This window comes from Haplochromis burtoni, unplaced genomic scaffold (genome assembly GCF_018398535.1).
Source record: "Haplochromis burtoni strain Fernald_Lab_line unplaced genomic scaffold, NCSU_Asbu1 Contig_517, whole genome shotgun sequence".
Taxonomy (NCBI): Eukaryota; Metazoa; Chordata; class Actinopteri; order Cichliformes; family Cichlidae; genus Haplochromis; species Haplochromis burtoni.
Genome location: NW_024582878.1, coordinates 286,226 through 306,060, shown reverse-complemented (window position 1 = coordinate 306,060; position 19,835 = coordinate 286,226). Strand labels below are relative to the sequence as shown.

The 19,835-nt window shown below is 39.5% G+C and overlaps 1 protein-coding gene across 7 annotated transcripts in view; it reads left to right on the top strand.

Annotated features, from left to right (window-relative positions):
- Positions 1-14,565, top strand: part of ckap5 (cytoskeleton associated protein 5) — a 42,555-nt gene extending 27,990 nt beyond the window's left edge. For 5 of the 7 annotated variants that reach the window (XM_014329500.2, XM_005948126.3, XM_042214097.1 and 2 more), the window contains 14 exons: positions 122-315; positions 411-583; positions 4,252-4,275; positions 5,979-6,152; positions 6,265-6,385; positions 6,762-6,941; positions 7,037-7,224; positions 9,884-9,959; positions 10,047-10,235; positions 10,624-10,761; positions 11,092-11,175; positions 11,291-11,450; positions 11,540-11,658; positions 12,340-14,565. In XM_014329500.2, coding sequence (XP_014184986.1) covers positions 122-315; positions 411-583; positions 4,252-4,275; positions 5,979-6,152; positions 6,265-6,385; positions 6,762-6,941; positions 7,037-7,224; positions 9,884-9,959; positions 10,047-10,235; positions 10,624-10,761; positions 11,092-11,175; positions 11,291-11,450; positions 11,540-11,658; positions 12,340-12,600 — 2,081 coding nt within the window. In that variant the 3' untranslated portion in view covers positions 12,601-14,565. The remainder of the gene's footprint in view (positions 1-121; positions 316-410; positions 584-4,251; positions 4,276-5,978; positions 6,153-6,264; positions 6,386-6,761; positions 6,942-7,036; positions 7,225-9,883; positions 9,960-10,046; positions 10,236-10,623; positions 10,762-11,091; positions 11,176-11,290; positions 11,451-11,539; positions 11,659-12,339) is intronic. The other 2 variants (XM_014329502.2, XM_014329499.2) reach the window with 1 other exon arrangement.
- The last annotated feature ends 5,270 nt before the right edge of the window (positions 14,566-19,835 follow it).

The window sequence follows — 19,835 nt, the reverse complement described above, 5'->3', positions numbered from 1 at the left end:
AGAGAGAAATGGACAATTTATCGACTGTATGGCCTTCACATTTATGTGAAGCTGTATGTAGAGAAATGCAGGGGAAATACTGTAACACATTGTAATTGTGTTGTGTTTTTGTTTTTCTCAGAATGTCTGGAGGAGTTAGGTTGTTTGATAGAGGGCTATGGGATGAATGTATGCCAGCCTACTCCAGCTAAGTCTCTGAAAGAAATTGCTGTGCACATTGGTGACAGAGACACATCTGTACGCAATGCTGCCCTCAACACTGTGGTGGCTGTCTACAACGTCTGCGGGGAGCAGGTCTACAAACTTATAGGAAATGTAAGATGAGCACTGGTCCTGGTCATGTTTTGGTAAGACTTCACATGAAATTGTACTCTGCACTCTTTGACATGCTTCTATCCCTGTGCCTCCAGTTGTCGGAGAAGGACATGAGTATGCTAGAAGAGAGAATAAAGCGATCAGCAAAGAAGGCACCCACAGCTGTGGCCAAACAGACTGCACCAGATCGGTCTCAGAAGGAGCACCCAACAAACTCCAATGCCACCTTCCTCCGCAAGCCTGCACAGGAAGACCCTAATAAGCTTAAGTATGTCCCCTCTGATTATGAGTTTGTCTCAACTAAATAAAAAAATAAAAAGGACTTTCACCAAGAGATAAGAATATTGATGAGGGGGAAAAATCATTGTGTGATTACTGCTTGGTGACAGTGCACAGCAGGCCTTTGAAACGGCTATTCTTCAAGTTTAGCGACTGGTTACAGTAGGGTAGAAATACTAGAAGTTTTCACATATAGTTTAAAGCATGATACAAATCACTTAAGGCACTGGTCTTGTAAAAATGACCCTTGTTGTAATGAGGTTGACGGTTTCTTGGTTGTGCCTGCACGAATCCCAACACATTAACAACTCGATGCTAAAACTTTACTGACTCTTCAGTGTAAAAGTAAGCTTCATGTCAGCTGATACAGTTATAATGCCCCAGAAAAAAATATTAGTAATCCAGGAGAGCAGTTTGAAACTACTATACATCTTAGAGTCATAGTGGGGAAAGACTGGACTGGAGTACCTGGAGAGAACCTACGTAGGCACAGGGAGAACATGCAGACAAAAACAGGATGCAGTCAGCTGGCAGATTCAAACCAGAAACCATCTTGCTAGTAGGTGACAATGCTGCCACTACACCTCTTTGCTGGCAGCATTTTATTTTCTGTGCCACTAAAGTGCCATTAGGTAACTGTTGTTGTGATTTGGTACGTTATAAGTAAAATTGAATCGGTTTAATAAAGCTGTCATAGTTTGAGAGTTACTGGCTCAACATTGACCCTTTCATTATGCACAGTGAATTATTGTAGCATGTAGTTTTGTGGACCAGTGCACAAGGGAGCAGCTTCAGCTTCACAGTAAACTAAATGGAAGACCAGTATGACCAGTATAACATTATCCTCCTAAGACCCGAACTCTTCCACGGCATGCATTTTTAATTTGTCTTTGATATTTGGGCATATTGGGGCCCGATGAATGTAAAAACAAAGAATTTCCAGATTTAATTTTTTATTTTTTTTTAACCTGATTTTTGTTTCTAAGAAAAATAAGAGCCACATATGAGGATATTTGTTTAAAATTTCGATAGAACAGTAGCAGTATAATGTCCTCGTAAGTGGATATTCAATTCAATTTTATTTATATAGCGCCAAATCACAACATAAGTCGCCTCAAGGCGCTTCATAGATACAGAGAAAAACCCAACAATCATATGACCCCCTATGAGCAAGCACTTTGGCAACAGTGGGAAGGAAAAACTCCCTTTTAACAGGAAGAAACCTCCGGCAGAACCAGGCTCAGGGAGGGGCGGCCATCTGCTGCGACCGGTTGGGGTGAGAGAAGGAAGACAGGATAAAGACATGCTGTGGAAGAGAGACAGAGGTTAATAACAGATATGATTCAATGCAGAGAGGTCTGTTAATACATAGTGAGTGAGAAAGGTGACTGGAAAGGAAAAACTCAATGCATCATGGGAATCCCCCGGCAGCCTACGTCTATTGCAGCATAACTAAGGGAGGATTCAGGGTCACCTGGTCCAGCCCTAACTATATGCTTTAGCAAAAAGGAAAGTTTTAAGCCTAATCTTAAAAGTAGAGATAGTGTCTGTCTCCCGAATCCAAACTGGAAGCTGGTTCCACAGAAGAGGGGCCTGAAAACTGAAGGCTCTCGCCTCCCATTCTACTTTTAAATACTCTAGGAACAACAAGTAGGCCTGCAGAGCGAGAGCGAAGTGCTCTAATAGGGTGATATGGTACTACAAGGTCATTAAGATAAGATGGGGCCTGATTATTTAAGACCTTGTATGTGAGGAGCAGGATTTTGAATTCAATTCTGGATTTAACAGGAAGCCAATGAAGGGAAGCCAAAACAGGAGAAATATGCTCTCTCTTTCTAGTCCCTGTCAGGACTCTTGCTGCAGCATTTTGGATTAGCTGAAGGCTTTTCAGTGAGTTTTTTGGACATCCTGATAATAATGAATTACAGTAGTCCAGCCTGGAAGTAATAAATGCATGAACTAGTTTTTCAGCGTCACTCTGAGACAGGATATTTCTAATTTTAGAGATGTTGCGCAAATGGAAGAACGCAGTCTTACATATTTGTTTAATATGTGCGTTGAAGGACATGTCCTGGTCAAAAATGACTCCAAGGTTCCTCACAGCGTTACTGGAGGCCAAGGTAATGCCATCCAGAGTAAGAATCTGGTTAGATACCATATTTCTAAGATTTTCAGGGCCGAGTACAATAACCTCAGTTTTATCTGAATTAAGAAGCAGAAAGTTAGCGGCCATCCAGGTCTTTATGTCTTTAAGACATTCCTGCAGTTTAACTAATTGGTGTGTGTTATCTGGCTTCATGGACAGATAGAGCTGGGTGTCATCTGCATAGCAGTGAAAATGTATGCTATGTCTTCTAATGATGCTGCCTAAGGGAAGCATGTATAATGTAAACAGAATTGGTCCTAGCACTGAACCCTGTGGAACTCCATAATTAACTCAGTGTGTGAAGAGGACTCTCCATTTACATGCACAAACTGGAGTCTATTAGATAGATATGATACAAACCACTGCAGTGCAGTACCTATAATTAGCTAAGACTGCTGGGTCTAGAGATGGCTTTTTGAGTAAAGGTTTAACTACAGCCAGCTTGAAGGCCTGTGGTACATAGCCGATCATTAGAGATAGGTTGATCATATTTAAGATCGAAGAATTAATTAATGGCAGGACTTCTTTGAGCAGTTTTGTAGGAATGGGGTCTAAAAGACACGTTGATGGTTTGGAGGAAGTAATTATTGAAGTTGCTCAGAAAGATCAATTAGAGAAAAAGAGTAACTTAACATCAATGGTACTAAGAGTAGCTGTAGATAATATTACATCTGTGGGATGATTATTGATAATTTTTCCTCTAATGATAAAATTTTTATTTGTGAAGAAGTTCATGAAGTCATTACTAGTTAACGTTAAAGGGATTGTTGGCTCAAAAGAGCTCTGACTTGTTGTCAGCCTGGCTACAGTGCTGAAGAGAAACCTGGGGTTGTTCTTATTTTCTTCAATCAGTGATGAATAGTAAGATGTTCTGGCTTTGCAGAGGGCTTTCTTATAAAGCAGCAAACTATTTCTCCAGGCTAAATGATGATCCTCTAAATTTGTGACACGATATCAGGCCCTTGTAGAGCAAAATTGAGTATTTTGGTCTAAATAACCCAAAATGTGATGTCCACATGTGGACGCCAGGTCCTAGGAGGTTAAGCTAAAAAAAACATTCAATATGGTTTCTACAGTAGCCAAGTTAATTATCGTGTTTTATGAAAAAAAAAAAAGAATAAATAAAAATCTTAGAGGGATTTAGATTGTTGTAATATCTGCCGTAAATAGTTTGCATTATGAATTGTAACATGGCATTTCAAGGCAATCTATTCCAAATGTTTCCTGTGAGCATGTTAAACATTTGGTCCATTGTGTTTTGGTTGGGATGACTCTAATGCAGTCATACATCAGTTTGAATGTTTACTCACAACTTTGTCTGTCCCCTTCTTGTCTTGATATTCTGAGTCATTGCATGTTGGGTTCCTCTCATAAGGTTACTTGTCTAGTCTTCAACTTAGTTCAACTAAAATCACCTTTCACTGGCCGACTGCTTGCCTTTCTCTTAACCCTTCCTCTTTCTTCCTCTGTGATTTCCTCCTTTTTTCTGCCTGCCTTCCTTTCTGGAGCAGAATAATGTATCGCACGTATAGGATGTGAGTACCAACTCCTCCTCCTTCCCCTCTTTTCTGTCTGTAGCCATTGTAAGAACTCGTCTCACTGTATTCTTGTTCAGTGTGTTCAATGTAAACTTGTTATTTCTGTTATTTCTGTTCTTTCTCTCTCATTTCTCTACTTTTAGAGGGTTATTTTTGCCAAATATTGTGGTTGCTGTTTCTTCAAACAGAAGCATGAAAATGTATCTTTTCCCCTCCTCTGTATTATGGTGATCTGAATTTTTGATTTTTGACCCAGAGGTGTGAATCACTCTTGCAGCCTTCTTGCTGATGTACATCACCCACCGTAGTACACTGGTTAAGCCAATGAGCTTTTCTGACATGTTTGTCTTTTTAGTTTTTCCACTGTCCACTTGCACTTATTTATCCCAGATACATTTATCACTTTTGTCAGTGGATTATGGTAAAATTTCAGTGTGTGCTGTTCTTTATTTTTCACTAAAAGAAGGGCCACTGTTTAAAGAATATTGTGATGGGCGTGTTGCACCGGCACTTAACAATATGTTATTGCAGCCTAACCTAAATTTTCAGGGTCTTTGGACTGCTGTGAAAATAGATTTCACCAAATTATGGGGTTACTTCAAAGTTCATGACATGAGTTTTAGAAGTTCCTGGGTACTTTTTAAATTTTATAGCATGCTGTCTGCCCACCACAGTTGCACGTTGGTGCGTTCCTAAATAAGTCGTAATGAGTTCGTAGTTGGAAATCTTTGGTTTTTTTGGGGGGTTTTTTGGTTGTTTTTTTTTTGGGGTTGGGGTTTTTTTTTTTTTTTTTTTTTTTTTTTTTTTTTTTTTGTGGAACTCCACCCTTAACTCAGATTTCCCACTCGGAAAATCAGAGCACACCAACATACCCTGAGTCAGTAATCCAAGATAACTGAACATAAACAGTAAAAAGCAAAACTGTAAATGTTTCATCTGTACTACCACTGCTGTATTTGTATTTATCAGGCTCTATCCATCTATAGCAAAAGCACTATACTGCATTGCTAGTGATGCCTGAATGGCTCCAACTTACTAAATCCTGTTTTTCCTCATTCTGTCTGGAATGTGCTAACTCAAGAGTGACATTACACCTTTCTGAGGTATCTGGATTCGTTCCCCAAAACAAAAGGTTCCTTAAAATTTCAGTCTTGTTATAAAAGTACAAAGTTTTTCTTTTTACAAAATCAATGTCATAGGTCCTTTATGCAAATAGCTGAGGCTATGCTGCTGAAATACGTTACCAGCTGGATAAATCACTTTCATCAACCTGTTATTTGTTATCAATGTAATGAACAGTAGCCTTTTATCTGGTTGTCCACATGACTTTTTCCCCATCTCGCTGAAGGATACAAACTCAATGTCTTTAAAATCAGTGCTGCTCTGTTTCTGTTCAGACAGTCCCAGTGAAATTTGGTTGATCAGACAATTCTCACACATACAAGTCCTGTGTTGGAATGCAGTGATTCATAGAAATGTGACATTTGAGAGTTTCAAACTCATTTATTAATCATATTAAATTGCATAAACCCTTCTTTAGGCTGAGGATATTCACTTATATCCATATTATCTCTCAAAGCTTGAAGTTGTGTGAGGACTGGAGCTAAGCAGCACTGATGGATTATTATGCTCAACTAAATTTAGTGTCTTGTCTTCTTTTCCCACCACCTGTCTTCCAATCCCTCCCTCAATCTATCTAGCCAAGCCCGTCAGAATGCACAGCACACAGAGTCCCTGCATCCATCCATCCCCAAGGAGTTCCAGCTAGACCTGGATATGATTGAGATGGACCAGGGTAGAGTGTGCGAGCTGCCGGACCTTGTCCAACATAAGCTGGATGAGCTGCTGGAGCCCATCATGATCCCTGAACCCAAGTAAACAACCTCAGTCCTGATAATTAAGCGCGCACACAAGCAACACAAACAAGAAGAAAGAAGTGAACATTTGTTGAGGTTTAATGCTGCTTTTGCAATTTTGTGTTCAAAGGATGCGTTCGGTCTCGCCACACTTTGATGAACTGCACAACAGCACGGCTTCCACCATCAACTTTGTCATCTCTCAGGTTGCGAGTGGTGACATCAACACCAGCATCCAGGCGCTGGCACAGGTAAACAAACATATTTTGCACAGAGCACATTTTCAACTGATTGGATATGAAATATTTAGTAAACTGTCAACCACCACTCGCAATAATCATTAATGAAGCAGAAGAGTTTCTTTAAAAAATACGGTGACTTTGCACTGCTAGGAAAACATGGCACAGGTCTTTCTTTTCCTCCCCTTCTTTTCAGGAATGGATATTTTCACATGATAGTCAGGATGTATTTATTTGTTTATTGACACAAGCACTACAAAGATACTTCTATCACAACTTGATGCATAAATGTTGGTGAATAAAAGTATAATGGTATCCCTGAACCCATGCTCAGTGTTCCCAAATAGCATTTCTCTCTAAATCTGAAGGATTTTACTTTCCTCTGCAGATTGATGAGGTACTGCGACAGGAGGACAAAGCGGAAGTGATGTCGGGACACATTGATCAGTTTCTTATTGCAACCATCATGCAGCTGAGGCTCATCAACAGCACGCACATGGCTGACGATCGGGTGGATAAGAAGGATATCATAAAGTTGTATAGCTGCATCATAGGAAACATGCTGTCTGTGAGTTGTGCCTACACAGTAATCAAATCTGTTAGCTTGATTTGAGAGGAGGATGCTGATGTCTTTATGGACCTCCTCTTGTTACTTTCTACTAGCTGTTCTCTATGGAGTCCCTGGCCAGAGAGGCATCTATGGGTGTGTTGAAGGACCTGATGCATGGTCTGATAACGTTGATGCTGGACAGCAGAGTGGAGGATGTAGAAGATGGAACACAGGTCATCAGGTCTGTCAACCTGCTTGTAATCAGAGTCCTGGAGAAGTCTGACCAGACCAACATGATCAGGTCAGTAAGAAGAAACTCCTCACTGCGATAACTTCAGCTAACTTCTGTGTGTGTATCTGTATTATTATTTCATTCTTTCTTTTACAGCTTTAAGTCCAGAGAGGTCAGTTTTGTGTTACTAAGGTGGGCGGCTGAATCACCATAATAACCTATTCTGAACACACAACCTGGTTGGGAGCCAGTTACATTCAGTGTTTCAGTTTACGATCAGCAGAAAGCGCCACAGTCTTCCATTTTATTTACACTAATAATTCATCATCAACATGTTTCCCTTTATCTTGCAGTTTTTCAGCAGGACCCTGCTGGAAAACCAACTGCACAGCTGATAAATGAGCCTTTTTTAGTTTCAAAGAGACAGATTTTGGGGTATTACCCAAAGTCTGAACTGCATCGATCCACGTGCTCAGTGTCCATGGTTACCATGGTTACCGCAGAAGCTGCTGTGAATTAAACAGCTGGCACTGCGCTAACTTGCGGGTGGGATGAGTGTTTGTTTTTCATTACAACAGAATTGTCTGACTTGGTTGACTTAAGTTAACTTTTAGTTTAGGAGTATCATAGATAACGCCCACGTGAGTGTGTCCTCAGAAATCTGGACTCGTGTGGACTTTCCAACGACATAGTGGTAACTGTACACCACAACACTGAAATAGACTATTACGGAAATTACTGCTAGCATCCAGAAATCTGATGTTTCATAGTTTCTAACAAGTCTTTGACAGTTAAACGTAACATGACCAAAACGCCAACATTAAAAATTTTTTTAAAAAAGCACACACCACACAAATCAGATGTTATTCTGATTTCATTTTTATTTTAGTAAACTCAGAAAATTCTAACAGAGAGCTGGTGCTTAGATTACCGCTGAATAAACATTTCTTTTAAAACAGATGATGTAATAATTTCTGGACAGGCTGGAGTCTTCAGTATCCACGAACAACGTGTTGGTTCAGATGCTTCTCTGCTTGTGATTTGAAATAGATTCTGGGATACCTGGCTGTCCCAAGTGGTAGGGCTGCTCAATGAATCGAATTTTAATCACAATTACGATCTGGGCTTTCAACGATCATTAAAAATGACTGAGCCGATTATTAGCCCCTCCCTCGTGCTTTACTCTCGCGCTGCTCCGTGTGGCAAATCGAGCGCACCTCTCTGCATTTCGAACACGTGTCACAACAATTAAGAGCAGCGGTCTCCAACCTTTTTTGCGCCACGGACCGGTTTATGCCCGACAATATTTTCATGGACCGGCCTTTAAGGTGTCGCGGATAAATACAACAAAATAAAACTAGTACCGGTACCGAAAAAAAGAAATTTATTCATAACACACGTGAAAAGACCCAGGAAAACCGAGTAAATGATAAAAATGATAACAAAATAACGCTGAAAACCGATTAAAAACCCTGAAAACTATACATTTCACACCTGAGCCTCAACTCTCGCGGCCCGGTACCAAACGACTCACGGACCGGTACCAGTCCGAGGCCCGGGGGTTGGGGACTGCTGATTAAGAGGACCCGAGGGAAGCTCGGAAAGCTAAACAGAAGTTATTTGGAGAGGAGAGTGACTGCCGTTGGTTGAAAAGAGGTAAAAAAAACTTCAGTTTCACGGGTGGCTGTAGCTCAGGTGGTAGAGCAGGTCATCTACTGATCGGAAGGTTGGTGGTTCGATTCCCGGCTTCCCCTAGTCTGCATGCCAAATATCCTTGGGCAAGATACTAACCCGAAATTGCTCTCCGATGCATTCATCGGAGTATGAATGTGTGTGAATGTCAGTTGTGCTTGTGCGAATGGGTGTGAATGGGTGAATGAACAAGTTGTGTAAAGCGCTTTGAGTGCTCAGAAGAGTGGAAAAGCGCTATATAAGAACTAGTCCATTTACCATTTCAGTGGTGTGGAAACATTATGGGTTCGCAGAGTCAGACGTGGATCAAGTAGACATAGTGTGTAAACTTTGCTACGGTGTCGTAGCTGCACCACAGAGCAACACTGCGAAGTTTACTAAACATAGATGTTTACATTTTTCATTTATTTTTATATTGCAAACATTTGCACTGTTATCAGTATTTGCACACTATTTTATATTAATTTTTGACAATCTTTAAAGTCATTATTCAATACATTGTTATTGTTAAATAAATATCGTCAAATAATCGAGATCTCAATTTCAGTGAAAATAATCGTGATTATCATTTTTGCCATAATCGAGCAGCCCTGCCAAATGGACACTACCACCAGTTCATAGCAATCGATTATCTCTGCTCGACCTGTCTTGACTTAATTTAATATTTGCTTCTTTGGACTTCAACATGTAAAACCTTTTGTCTTGTTCCTGTTTCTTTCATTTAAGGAACATTTTTAAATTGCTACAAATGGTCTCCTTATTCAACACATTTATGTCATTCATTTAGATTATTTTAGTGCTGGACTATTAACGCATTCTAGCATCACTTTCTCCTGAGATTTTTATTTATTTATTTATTTTTATTGAATTACTATTTGTTTTTAAACTACCAGTTGATATTGTGTTTACTGGCTGTTATAGTCCTTAATGTTCCTGTTTATTTTACTTGTTTTGTGTACGGGTGCTTTGTGACTGTTTTTCTGTGAAATTGACTTGACAAATAAACTTTACTTCTTTCCTTCCCGTCCCTTGGCAGTGCTCTGCTGGTGTTGCTTCAGGACACACTGGTCTCGACAGCTGGTTCCCCCATGGTCTCAGAGCTGGTCATGAAAGTAAGGGAACCTGATGTTAGTGCCAAACCTGCTGTCCACTAAAAATGCTTTAAACTGGACTTCTAACTCATGTTTATTTACATTCAGTGTTTGTGGAGGGTTATCCGCTTCCTCCCAGAGACCATCAACAACATAAACCTGGACCGGATCCTGCTGGATGTCCACAACTTCATGAAAGTTTTTCCCAAAGAGAAACTTAAGCAGCTCAAGAGCGATGTCCCACACAGGACCCTCAAGACGCTGCTACACACACTCTGCAAGCTCACCGGGGCAAAGGTAACACACACAGTAGCTGAGTGGTTAATACTAGCGCTTCACAGCAAAAATAAAAGTTGCTGTTTTGAATCCCTTGGTTGGCTTGGGTTCCATTTGTGGAGTTTGCATGCTCCCTTTAGAGTGCCATCTAAATGTATGGTTCAGTGCAACTTGTTGTCTAAAGAGCTTTGAATGGACACTAAAACAAGAAAAGCTCTTATAAAAGTTATATAAGAAAACTGCAATACCTGTTTAGTAACCCATACATAGGTCCAGGTCACATTATTTTACCATTCATTCATGCTTAATGCTTTTGATAAAGTTTTGAATTGGACTCTTTTTAAATGAGTATTTAAAATGTTCATTTATTGATGACTCTTTCCTATTGCTTTGTATTAATGATGATCAGATCCTTGACCACCTGTCGATGATTGAGAATCGTAACGAGTCTGAGTTGGAGGCCCATCTGAGGCGGGTAGTCAAACACTCTGGAAACCTGGCGGGACTCAAGAGTGACCGGAGCAACGAGAAGGGGGGACTGCGTATAGTAAGTAACGCATAAAACTCGGCAATGATTCTATAAATGGAGAATGTTCCATCAGAGTTGTGAGTTTGTTGAGCAGAATGCTGATTTACAAGTTAAATAAAATTCTACTTTTTCTTGTGTGAATATGTGTTTTATTCCTCCGGGGTTTTTTCTCTCTTCTCCTCCCCGGTGCTTTTCTTAGACGATCCAGTTTTTTACCATTTCTTCCTGCACTAAATGTGACGGCAGTGTTCAGGAAAAAGCATAATGTAGCAAATCCATTGAGTCCAGAGGGTTAAATAATTGAACTGTCAACTACTGAGTTACACTATCCTGATGTTTCTTTTGCAGGACGATCGGATGTCAAAGGCAAAGGTCAGTGACATTCTGTCTGAAATCTTCAAGAAGATCGGCTCCAAGGAGAACACTAAAGAGGTCAGCATCGCTCCTGTTTGAAAATCAAAGCAGCAGTGTAATTAATTTTGAAATACGTTTTATGATACTTTTGACCCTGGACAACAAAGTGAAGCATGAACACTCTCCTTTTCAGGGTTTGACAGAGTTATATGAGTACAAACAGAAGTACTCAGATGCAGACCTGGAACCGTTCCTCAAAAACACATCCCAGTTCTTCCAGAGTTACGTGGAGCGAGGCCTTCGCATGATTGAGTCTGAGAGAGAGGGGAAAACTCGAATCCAGACCACAGCAGGTACAGCTGTACCCCATGTTGTCATGGTGCTCTTTGGTTATTATCAATCAGGAATGTGTAGTAACATCTGTGTGTATGCTTCTCTGCAGTGATCCCTCAGCATGGTGTTGACTCCAGTCTGAGCAGCAACGAGGAGCTGAAGCCAGCTGTTTACTATGAAAGACTGAAGATTCTCAGACAAAGACAAGGCCTGGAAAACACTTCCAGGGTCAGTTGGTATTATTCATTTAGTAAAGTCACAATGCACTGATGAGCTACAGCTGCTTATCAAAGTAGTGTAGTGGCTATATTAATTTCTTAAAGTTCTCTCTTTTATACGAGAGAAGTACAGACGGACAAGCGCCTGTTTTTATGCGTTGTCATTAGCAACAACGACGATAAAACCATGGCTTGTCCGCTTGTTTATTTTCCACATAAACCTTTCACAATAAAGCTCAAGATCCTGTTGAGACTTTTCAAAATAAACTTAATCACGTGAAAGAGCAGACTGTTTACGGATGAGAATTAAAAAAAAGCCGCCAGGTGCTAAAAAATAAACCTTAGACTCAAACGTTAGAACAGGCTTTTCCCTGCAGCACGCCCTGTAATAAATACTCACAAAGAAAACGGCGGCCGTAACAACTTGTCTAAAAATGTATCGGTTAAAACACTCGACTCCAGCTATACAACGTGCAGCAGGAAACACTTCACGCAAGTCGAGCTGCCTGAGATTCACAGAATTTACAGAAAATGTCACATTTTTGTGATTTATATCGTTATCGGACGATAGATGTCTTAAATATTAGATTTTGGTCATATCACACAGCCCTAATTCCAGGATGAGTGTTTGTTAGTAGTGGTATGCAACCGAAGCTAACGTGTCTTTTCGCCCTCTGTCTCCCTCCACCAGCAACAGAGTGTTGGGGGAAGTGAGGATGAGGCTCAGCAGCGACCCACCATCTCCTCCCTGCTGTCCTCAAAGCCGTCAGTGGCATCATCCACCGATATGCTGCAAAGCAAGCTGTCACAGCTGAAAGAGTCGCGGGAGCTGTACATGCAGGAGCACAACGTTCACTCCCCGACACACACCAACACCCGCTCAGCTTCACCAGCTGCCAACCTGGATGACCTGAAGAAACGCCTAGAGAGGATAAAGAGTAAACGGCAGTGAAGCAGGAGCACCACATCATCTCATCCATTAACCTTGTGGAGTCCTCTAGTAAGAAATGGACCATCCACCTTTTTAACTCATGCTGTCTTTATATTGATGTTCTGCCGGAGGGAAAGAGAAGGACACAGGACCCCGCCTCAGATTTGAACCTGACTCCACCCACTGTGCCTGTATGTTGTTAGAAATAAAACGCACCCTGTAGAAACCATACAGGTGTTTTCAGCTACTGTTATCAGAATGTGAGTTATTGTGCATCAGAGTGAAAAGCTGAAGCCCTTCAGCAATATGAGAGGAGGGGCACTGGTGGTGTTGTAGTTGTTAGAGAATTAGGATCATGTACTTTGTTCTGTCTTTGCCCTCTATGTACACTCTGTATTATGAAGCTTCCTCAGCCACTTGTCTGCTCGTTTTTTTGTTTTGTATATATTGAACAGTTCAACACTTCTGTTGGCTGCAGGGGAAAATGTCAAGGACACAACAGTAGCAATATTCAGGTAGACGCCCAAAATGAGGTGCGTGACATGAGGTGAGTGCCCCCTATTGGTCATACATGGTTTCTGTGATTTCAGCTTTGCATCAGTTCCGTATGATTTTAAAGAATGTGTTCAACACAATGAATTAAATTTACCTCAGCAGGAAATCTGAGAAGATGCTCTTAAATTTTATTTGCAAAAGCCTTTAGTTTTTCCCCTTTTCTGCCTTAGTAACACTTTATATTCTGATGTGAATCCAGTTGTCAGGTTTCATTCTCCACCTCTGAATAGGAGATGTCATTACTGGGAGAGTGAAATTTGCTGGGACAGGCTGACTTACTGCTGCACTGCTCAAGAGTTTAGCTTCAGTAATGAGTCCAGGTCATATTGATTATAAATAGGAATTAATGTTATATTCAGCTGAAAGGATAACCTTCAAAAAATTAATGTACTTAAAACCATTGTTTCACATTAACGGTCATTAACTAAATTTCAACTGTATAGCTGCATGAAGTCAAGTAATAATAATAAAGGCTTTCTGTCCTCTGGCCCATGGTTGGCATCTCTAAGTGACACTGTAAAACTCCAGCACCTACTTTAATTAACGTGTCTAAAGTTTGTTTTTGGTTTTTTTTGTCAATTTCAGACTTGAAGATATTGTAAGTTAAGTTGCATTTATTCAGATTCTGATGGATTATCTGCATCTTCTTTAACCAGATACTCAGATGATGGGCTTTCAGAAAGTATCTGGTTTGTTTTGTGGCTTTTTCTTGAGCTTTGTTATCACAGGAAGAGCAAAAGTGTAACCAAAAACATTGGCTGGTCCACACTTCGGTATAGGGTTTTAACTACTAGATGTTCTCTATTAATCTGCAGGTTATTTTCTCATTTTAGTGTATGCAATGGTTGACCCATCAGAAAACAGTGGGAAAATGTTTCAAACTCTCATCAGCTTGCACTGAAGGACGGGCTGATCTCATAACGGTCTCCTTTTGTCCGGATCTCTAAAGTAGACTCCTCCAGTCCACTTATTAGTGGTTTTGTAAACTAAATGAATCAGATCCATTGTTTTAGTAACTCCATCTGTTTTTGTAGTCTTGCTTCAGAGTCTAGAAGCTACTGTTTTCCCCCTGAAATGGGTTGGAGCTGGTGTACAATTAATGGTGCAGTTTAAAAAAACAAAAAAGGCTTATTTTGTTGAAGGAAGGAAGTGACCGCTGAGAATTTTTCTTACATGTGTGCAGTTGTGTTGCGCTGTGCTGTGGGTTTACACTCAGCTGTAAATAATGTATGTAAAACTCTCCATTAACCTTTACTTAACAAACCGCAGCCATGAAGCCAGACTGCAGGGTGAACGTGGTTGCCACTGTAAAGTGCATTGTCCAAACTGTTGTTCAGCAGAAGGAAGCACTCTGTGTTTGTAGGCTGTAGGAGCATGGCATGAGCCTGTGATTTTTATGTTATTCTGTAAATAAAGTTTACATCAATTAAACTGCTTATTACATCTCTTATTTCCAGCCCTCGGCCAATGAAGATAACTAAGGCTGTTAAGTCATCTGTTCCATAGTTAATATTAAATACAAAAACGGATGCTGAGTAAGTATGTAATTCCTTAGCCATGCTTGTATAATATGTTGTGGAATTTATTTTTTTTTGTTTTTTCTGCCCTTAAAGGAGAAAATTTGTTATTTTAGAACTTCTGTATTTGTAGGAGTGAAAAGACTCATCAATGGTTCTTCTGGGTTTTTCCAAAATTCATTGTTATTTGGTCTATAAAATATTAATACCCTCCCTTTGGGAGGGGAAAATGGTTAAAGTACTATATGATATATAGTGACCACCAAATAACTGATTTTACAATGATGAACTTCACTTCTTTTTTTTGGAGACCTGAAATGTAAACACAAGCTATAAATAAAGTAGACCAACACAAAGATTGAGACATTCCAGGATCTGGACACAGACACACAGCAGGACAAAACAAGTGTAATGAGGAATTAAATTCAAATTTGGCAGCACTGAAAGTGAGAGAGAGAGAGACCTTTGACCTTTTAACTTGCCCCTCAATAATATGTGAAACACGATGTAAAATAGGATGTAATGTCAAAATGTTGCAACCATAAAACTTGAAAATGATCAATGATCCACACAAAGACAGCTTGAACAACCATAGGGTTGATATCTGATGACGGTTGATAACAACTTGGTTATATTCTTTGAAATGTGTAAATATAACCATTTCCCAGTTTGTATTTTGTGTGTATTATTTGTATGAGTGTGATTTTAGCACTGAATTATATGAAACCTGGCATCTGCAAAAAAGATTATTTGTAAAGAACTTGTTTTAGCGACCCCAGTCCCATTCACTAACATGGAGGAGTCAGGGTTTATGACCTATACTGCAGCCAGACACCTGGGGGCGACAGAAACGGTTTTGCTTCATTTTGGGAGAGCTGTTAGGTCGTCCATGTTTTCTACAGTGATTGGTCTCATCACAACAGGTCAATAGTTTCTTCTATTTTAAAAGATCTATGTATTTTGAATCAAAGTGATCCAATTTATCCACAGTCATTTTTCTGAAAACTGTATTAAATATTTTACCTCAAACTAAGTTAATCACTAAGAGAATAGCTGCTATGTTTGCAGTATGCGGTGTTAACATAATTTCTTTGTTTCCAGTATTCCTGCTGGTGAGCTACAGCAGGAATATAGCAATAAAATGTAAGGCTTAATAGAAGTTTTGCATTAGTTAAAACTTTTTCTTTATAAAGATTTGTTTATATTTCTGATTCAGGTACCTGGCAGCTGTTTACAGAAAACACATAAACCCATTCTATAAGCAGTTTTATACTTATTTTATACTTAAGTACTTTACTAGTATTTTACTTGTAATTAATTAATTTTACGGTAATGCCACACTGTAAGTAAAACAATGTAATTTTTACATAAGTGACTGCAAAAAATTGATACCTTGAAAATAAAAAACCCTGTAAGGCGCGGTAATATTATCAGCATCAGAAAATGTATGCACTCCTCTAACAGATGGCAACATTGATGTTATTAGTTGTACAGGTTCTGTGACCATTAAACACGTAATAAGTTCCATTCAGTTCAAAATCATATACTATAATATATTTTTTGTAATATGACAGTAAAAATAACACAAAGATTGCTCCCATTGGGAGCGTTCCAAAAGTTCATTTTGCTTCGGAAGATTCCTGACTGAGAGATGTGACCCGACTGTATCTGCATGGTGGTAAGAGTTGTTCAGTTCTCCAAATATTTAGGGAAAAAAGGAAGCACTTCAACGCTTCCTTTATTGCTTCCGTTAGCATAGGATACACTGAACCATCGTTTATGAAAAGGGAGGAGAAAATGCCGTCCCAAAATTCATTGTGATGGACCATTTGACCATTCGTGAAACCACTGACACAGCTGCGCAGATCATGCAAATGTTCACTGTAACTGAATATTTCATTTCATCCATAACTTCCAATTCATTTTATAGTTTTTAACAACAGTTCTGTATGATGGAGGAAGAATCTGTTTTGAGTCAACGTTACAGGATTTTCTTTGGCTGGGACAATAAAAGGGGGCTGTTCGTAACTTTTTACACACAGGGGGGCAGGACCGAGTGCAGCTGGATCATGGGAAGAGTTCTGCTGCTGTGAGCTTTCACACAATTATGGAAAATCATTTGGTGTTGCATTGTAATCCAGAAACTCTGTTATCATCTGAGCCATCCAAACCTCCAGAGTTCCTTTAATAGCACATTCACAGCTCAAAGCAGATTCATTTCACATTTAAAATGTGGCTCCAAGAAAAAGACTTTGTTGGTACACTGATGTGAGCAGATCAGAGCTCCAATCCTGCCAAACATGTGAGCGAGGCTGTAAAGTAGCACTTGAGGAGCTCGACCACACACCCTGCCCTCTCTTAGCAACCACAATTGAAATCTGTAAACACCTCACAAAGCTGCTTTTCTTATATTTCTCAGACCAATTTTCAGGGTTTTTTCTAATCTCCTAATCAGATGTACCAAAGGCTTCCCAAAGACTCCAAGCAGCTGAAATTTAACATCAAAAGAATGGCATTGTGAAGAAGGTTTGATTTGTAGTGGAGCTATATTGTTTGACGTGGTGAATGTCTTCTTCAAGCACTTGAAAAGACAAATACAATCGTAGCTTGCATAGAAAAATAAACGCTCTCAAGTGTTATTGCAAAAGATTAATGGCACTACTTCAAGATGGAACAAAGGGAAGCAACACACTGAGGCCTACTGGGAAAGTCTTAGAAGGGATGATCTGGCTGATAACCAGAGCAGGAAGCAGCAAGCTATTTTTACTGCCATGTTTTTTCAACAAAACCCACACTGATGGTGTTTTACCTCCAAGTTCAGAAATTTGACAACATTTTTAGTAAGTACAAGGAATAATTCTTGGGTTCATAGAGATGTGGAGACATTAGAGACCAGATGATGAAAGTTTTGAAGGAACTTGTGCGTCAGCTTGCATTATCCTGCTGAATGAGACTACAGTCCTCAGGGAGTACTGTTTCCAACTTCACTGGCACGACTGAAATTGACTATGACTGAAGTAGTGCTCACATAAACACCCGCTGATCTTATAGTGATTCCAACACACCTCATTACCCTCCAATCAAGCAGTGCTCTACTATTATATGCCATTTTTTTCTTCTCTCATAGTTTGAGTTTTGTGCTTGTATCTCTAATTTTTGGGGTTTTGTCTCTAATATTGTAGAGTCTTTACCTTAACATATAAAGTGCTTTGAGGAAACTGCTGTTGTGAATTGGTACTATACAAATAAATCCTAATTGAAGTGAAGTGATTTGAAATTAATCAGTTATCCAGTTCAGGGTCATCCTGGGACTGGAGTCTATCTATGGTGTTGAGATGAAATTGTTGAGATGAAAGTAAGTGGATCAATCACGCCTAAGGATAATTACTCTTACACTTTTCAGTCGCTATCCACAGCAGCCATTATCCACAACAGCCAATTAGTTTACTCGGCTTATTTACTTATTACACCCACAATTTCGTTGCTCTAACACACTGGGACGGATCACACACCGGCTCTTTGTCTACTGCAGCAAATTGACACTGAGTATTCGATCAACTTAGCGAACAGACAATTTAGATAATATCCAATATGCACACTTTGATTTAACAGGTGGTGCTTACCTTTATTTTAAAATGACCCGGGTCTCTGTTCGCCTTGCTGATCAAGCCCCCAGACTGCCCAATCTGTCTTCCTTAGCTTCCTATTGGAATCCCGGAGTGAGCCCCCAATTGTTAAATATCAACACTTGAACGAGTTCTTTTGATTCCTCAGAGGCATCTGATGGAAGACAAAACACTGCTCAGTAAACGATTTCATGCTTTACTCTCTTAAACAATTACTTCTAGACGGGAGATGCATCCTGCATGACACATTGCCGCGGATCTCAAAATGGTGGTGTACCCCTAACAGTTTTATTACAGACGCTCTCTCATTCTAGTTTGAACAACAGCATCTCAGTAACTTTCCACTAGAAGATGGTCCCCTGTTATCTACTTTTTCCCAGGCAAGCGTGAGCGAGAGTCTACAGCAGGGATAGGCAACTCCAGGCCTCGAGTGCCGGTGTCCTGCAGGTTTTAGATATCACCCTGGGTCAGCACACCTGAATCAAATGATTAGTTCATTACCAGGCCTCTGGAGAACTTCATGACATGTTGAGGAGAAAATTTAGCCATTTGAATCAGCTGCGTTGGATCAAGGACACATCTAAAACTTGCAGGACACCAGCACTCGAGGCCTGGAGTTGCCTACCTCTGGTCTACAGCATTCTACCCCCCAAGGACACATGGTCTAATGCCTTTTTTTTCCCCAGGGCCGTGTCAACTTAATACTACACTATATGGTTATATGGCATTTTAGTTAATATAAAGCAAATCATTTCATTTCAACAATGGTCGTAGAGCATAAGGCAGGTGCATTCTGCCAGTCCATTAGAAGGCTTAATAACAACCATCGTTAAATAAAATACATTCATAGCTAAATTAAATGTAGTTTAGTAAAATGATGATAACTTTTTAGCCTTACTGACCACTCAAAACACTTCACACAAAATAATATAATAATAATAATATATATTTTTAATATATATTTAAATAATCATATAAATATAAAAAATAATATTAACAATAATTTATATACATTTTATCATTTCATTGTTGTTAACAGAAAGAAAAACAATATTTACTGAAGTTTAATTAAATGTTAATGTACCATTTGTTTTAAATAATATTTTTTATAATTATTTTATGCAGCAGATGGCCGCCCCTCCCTCAGCCTGGTTCTTCCAGAGGTTTCTTGCTGTTACTGTTGCTCATACCAGGGGTCATCTGATTGTTGGGGTTTCTCTGTTTTCCTTTTATTGTTGTAGGTACAGTCTAAAGGGCCATGTGGCAACTGCTGTTGTGATTTGGCGCTATATAAATTAAACTGAATTGAACTAAAGCGAATTGAATTGGCTTGAATAACTATATATTAAAGTCTTGTAAAGTTAATATTACTAATGATTTTTCTTTTTACTTATGTGATAGACACAGAGCAGTGTCACCATTTATGTTTGTGCTGGTGTTTGTGTACACATAAACACATGGAAAAAGTAACGAGCTCTTTCAGGGGGAGGATGGAAGATGTTTTTATTAATTCTAAAACAACAAAACACCTGCTTATTTGTACTTATAAATTACCATT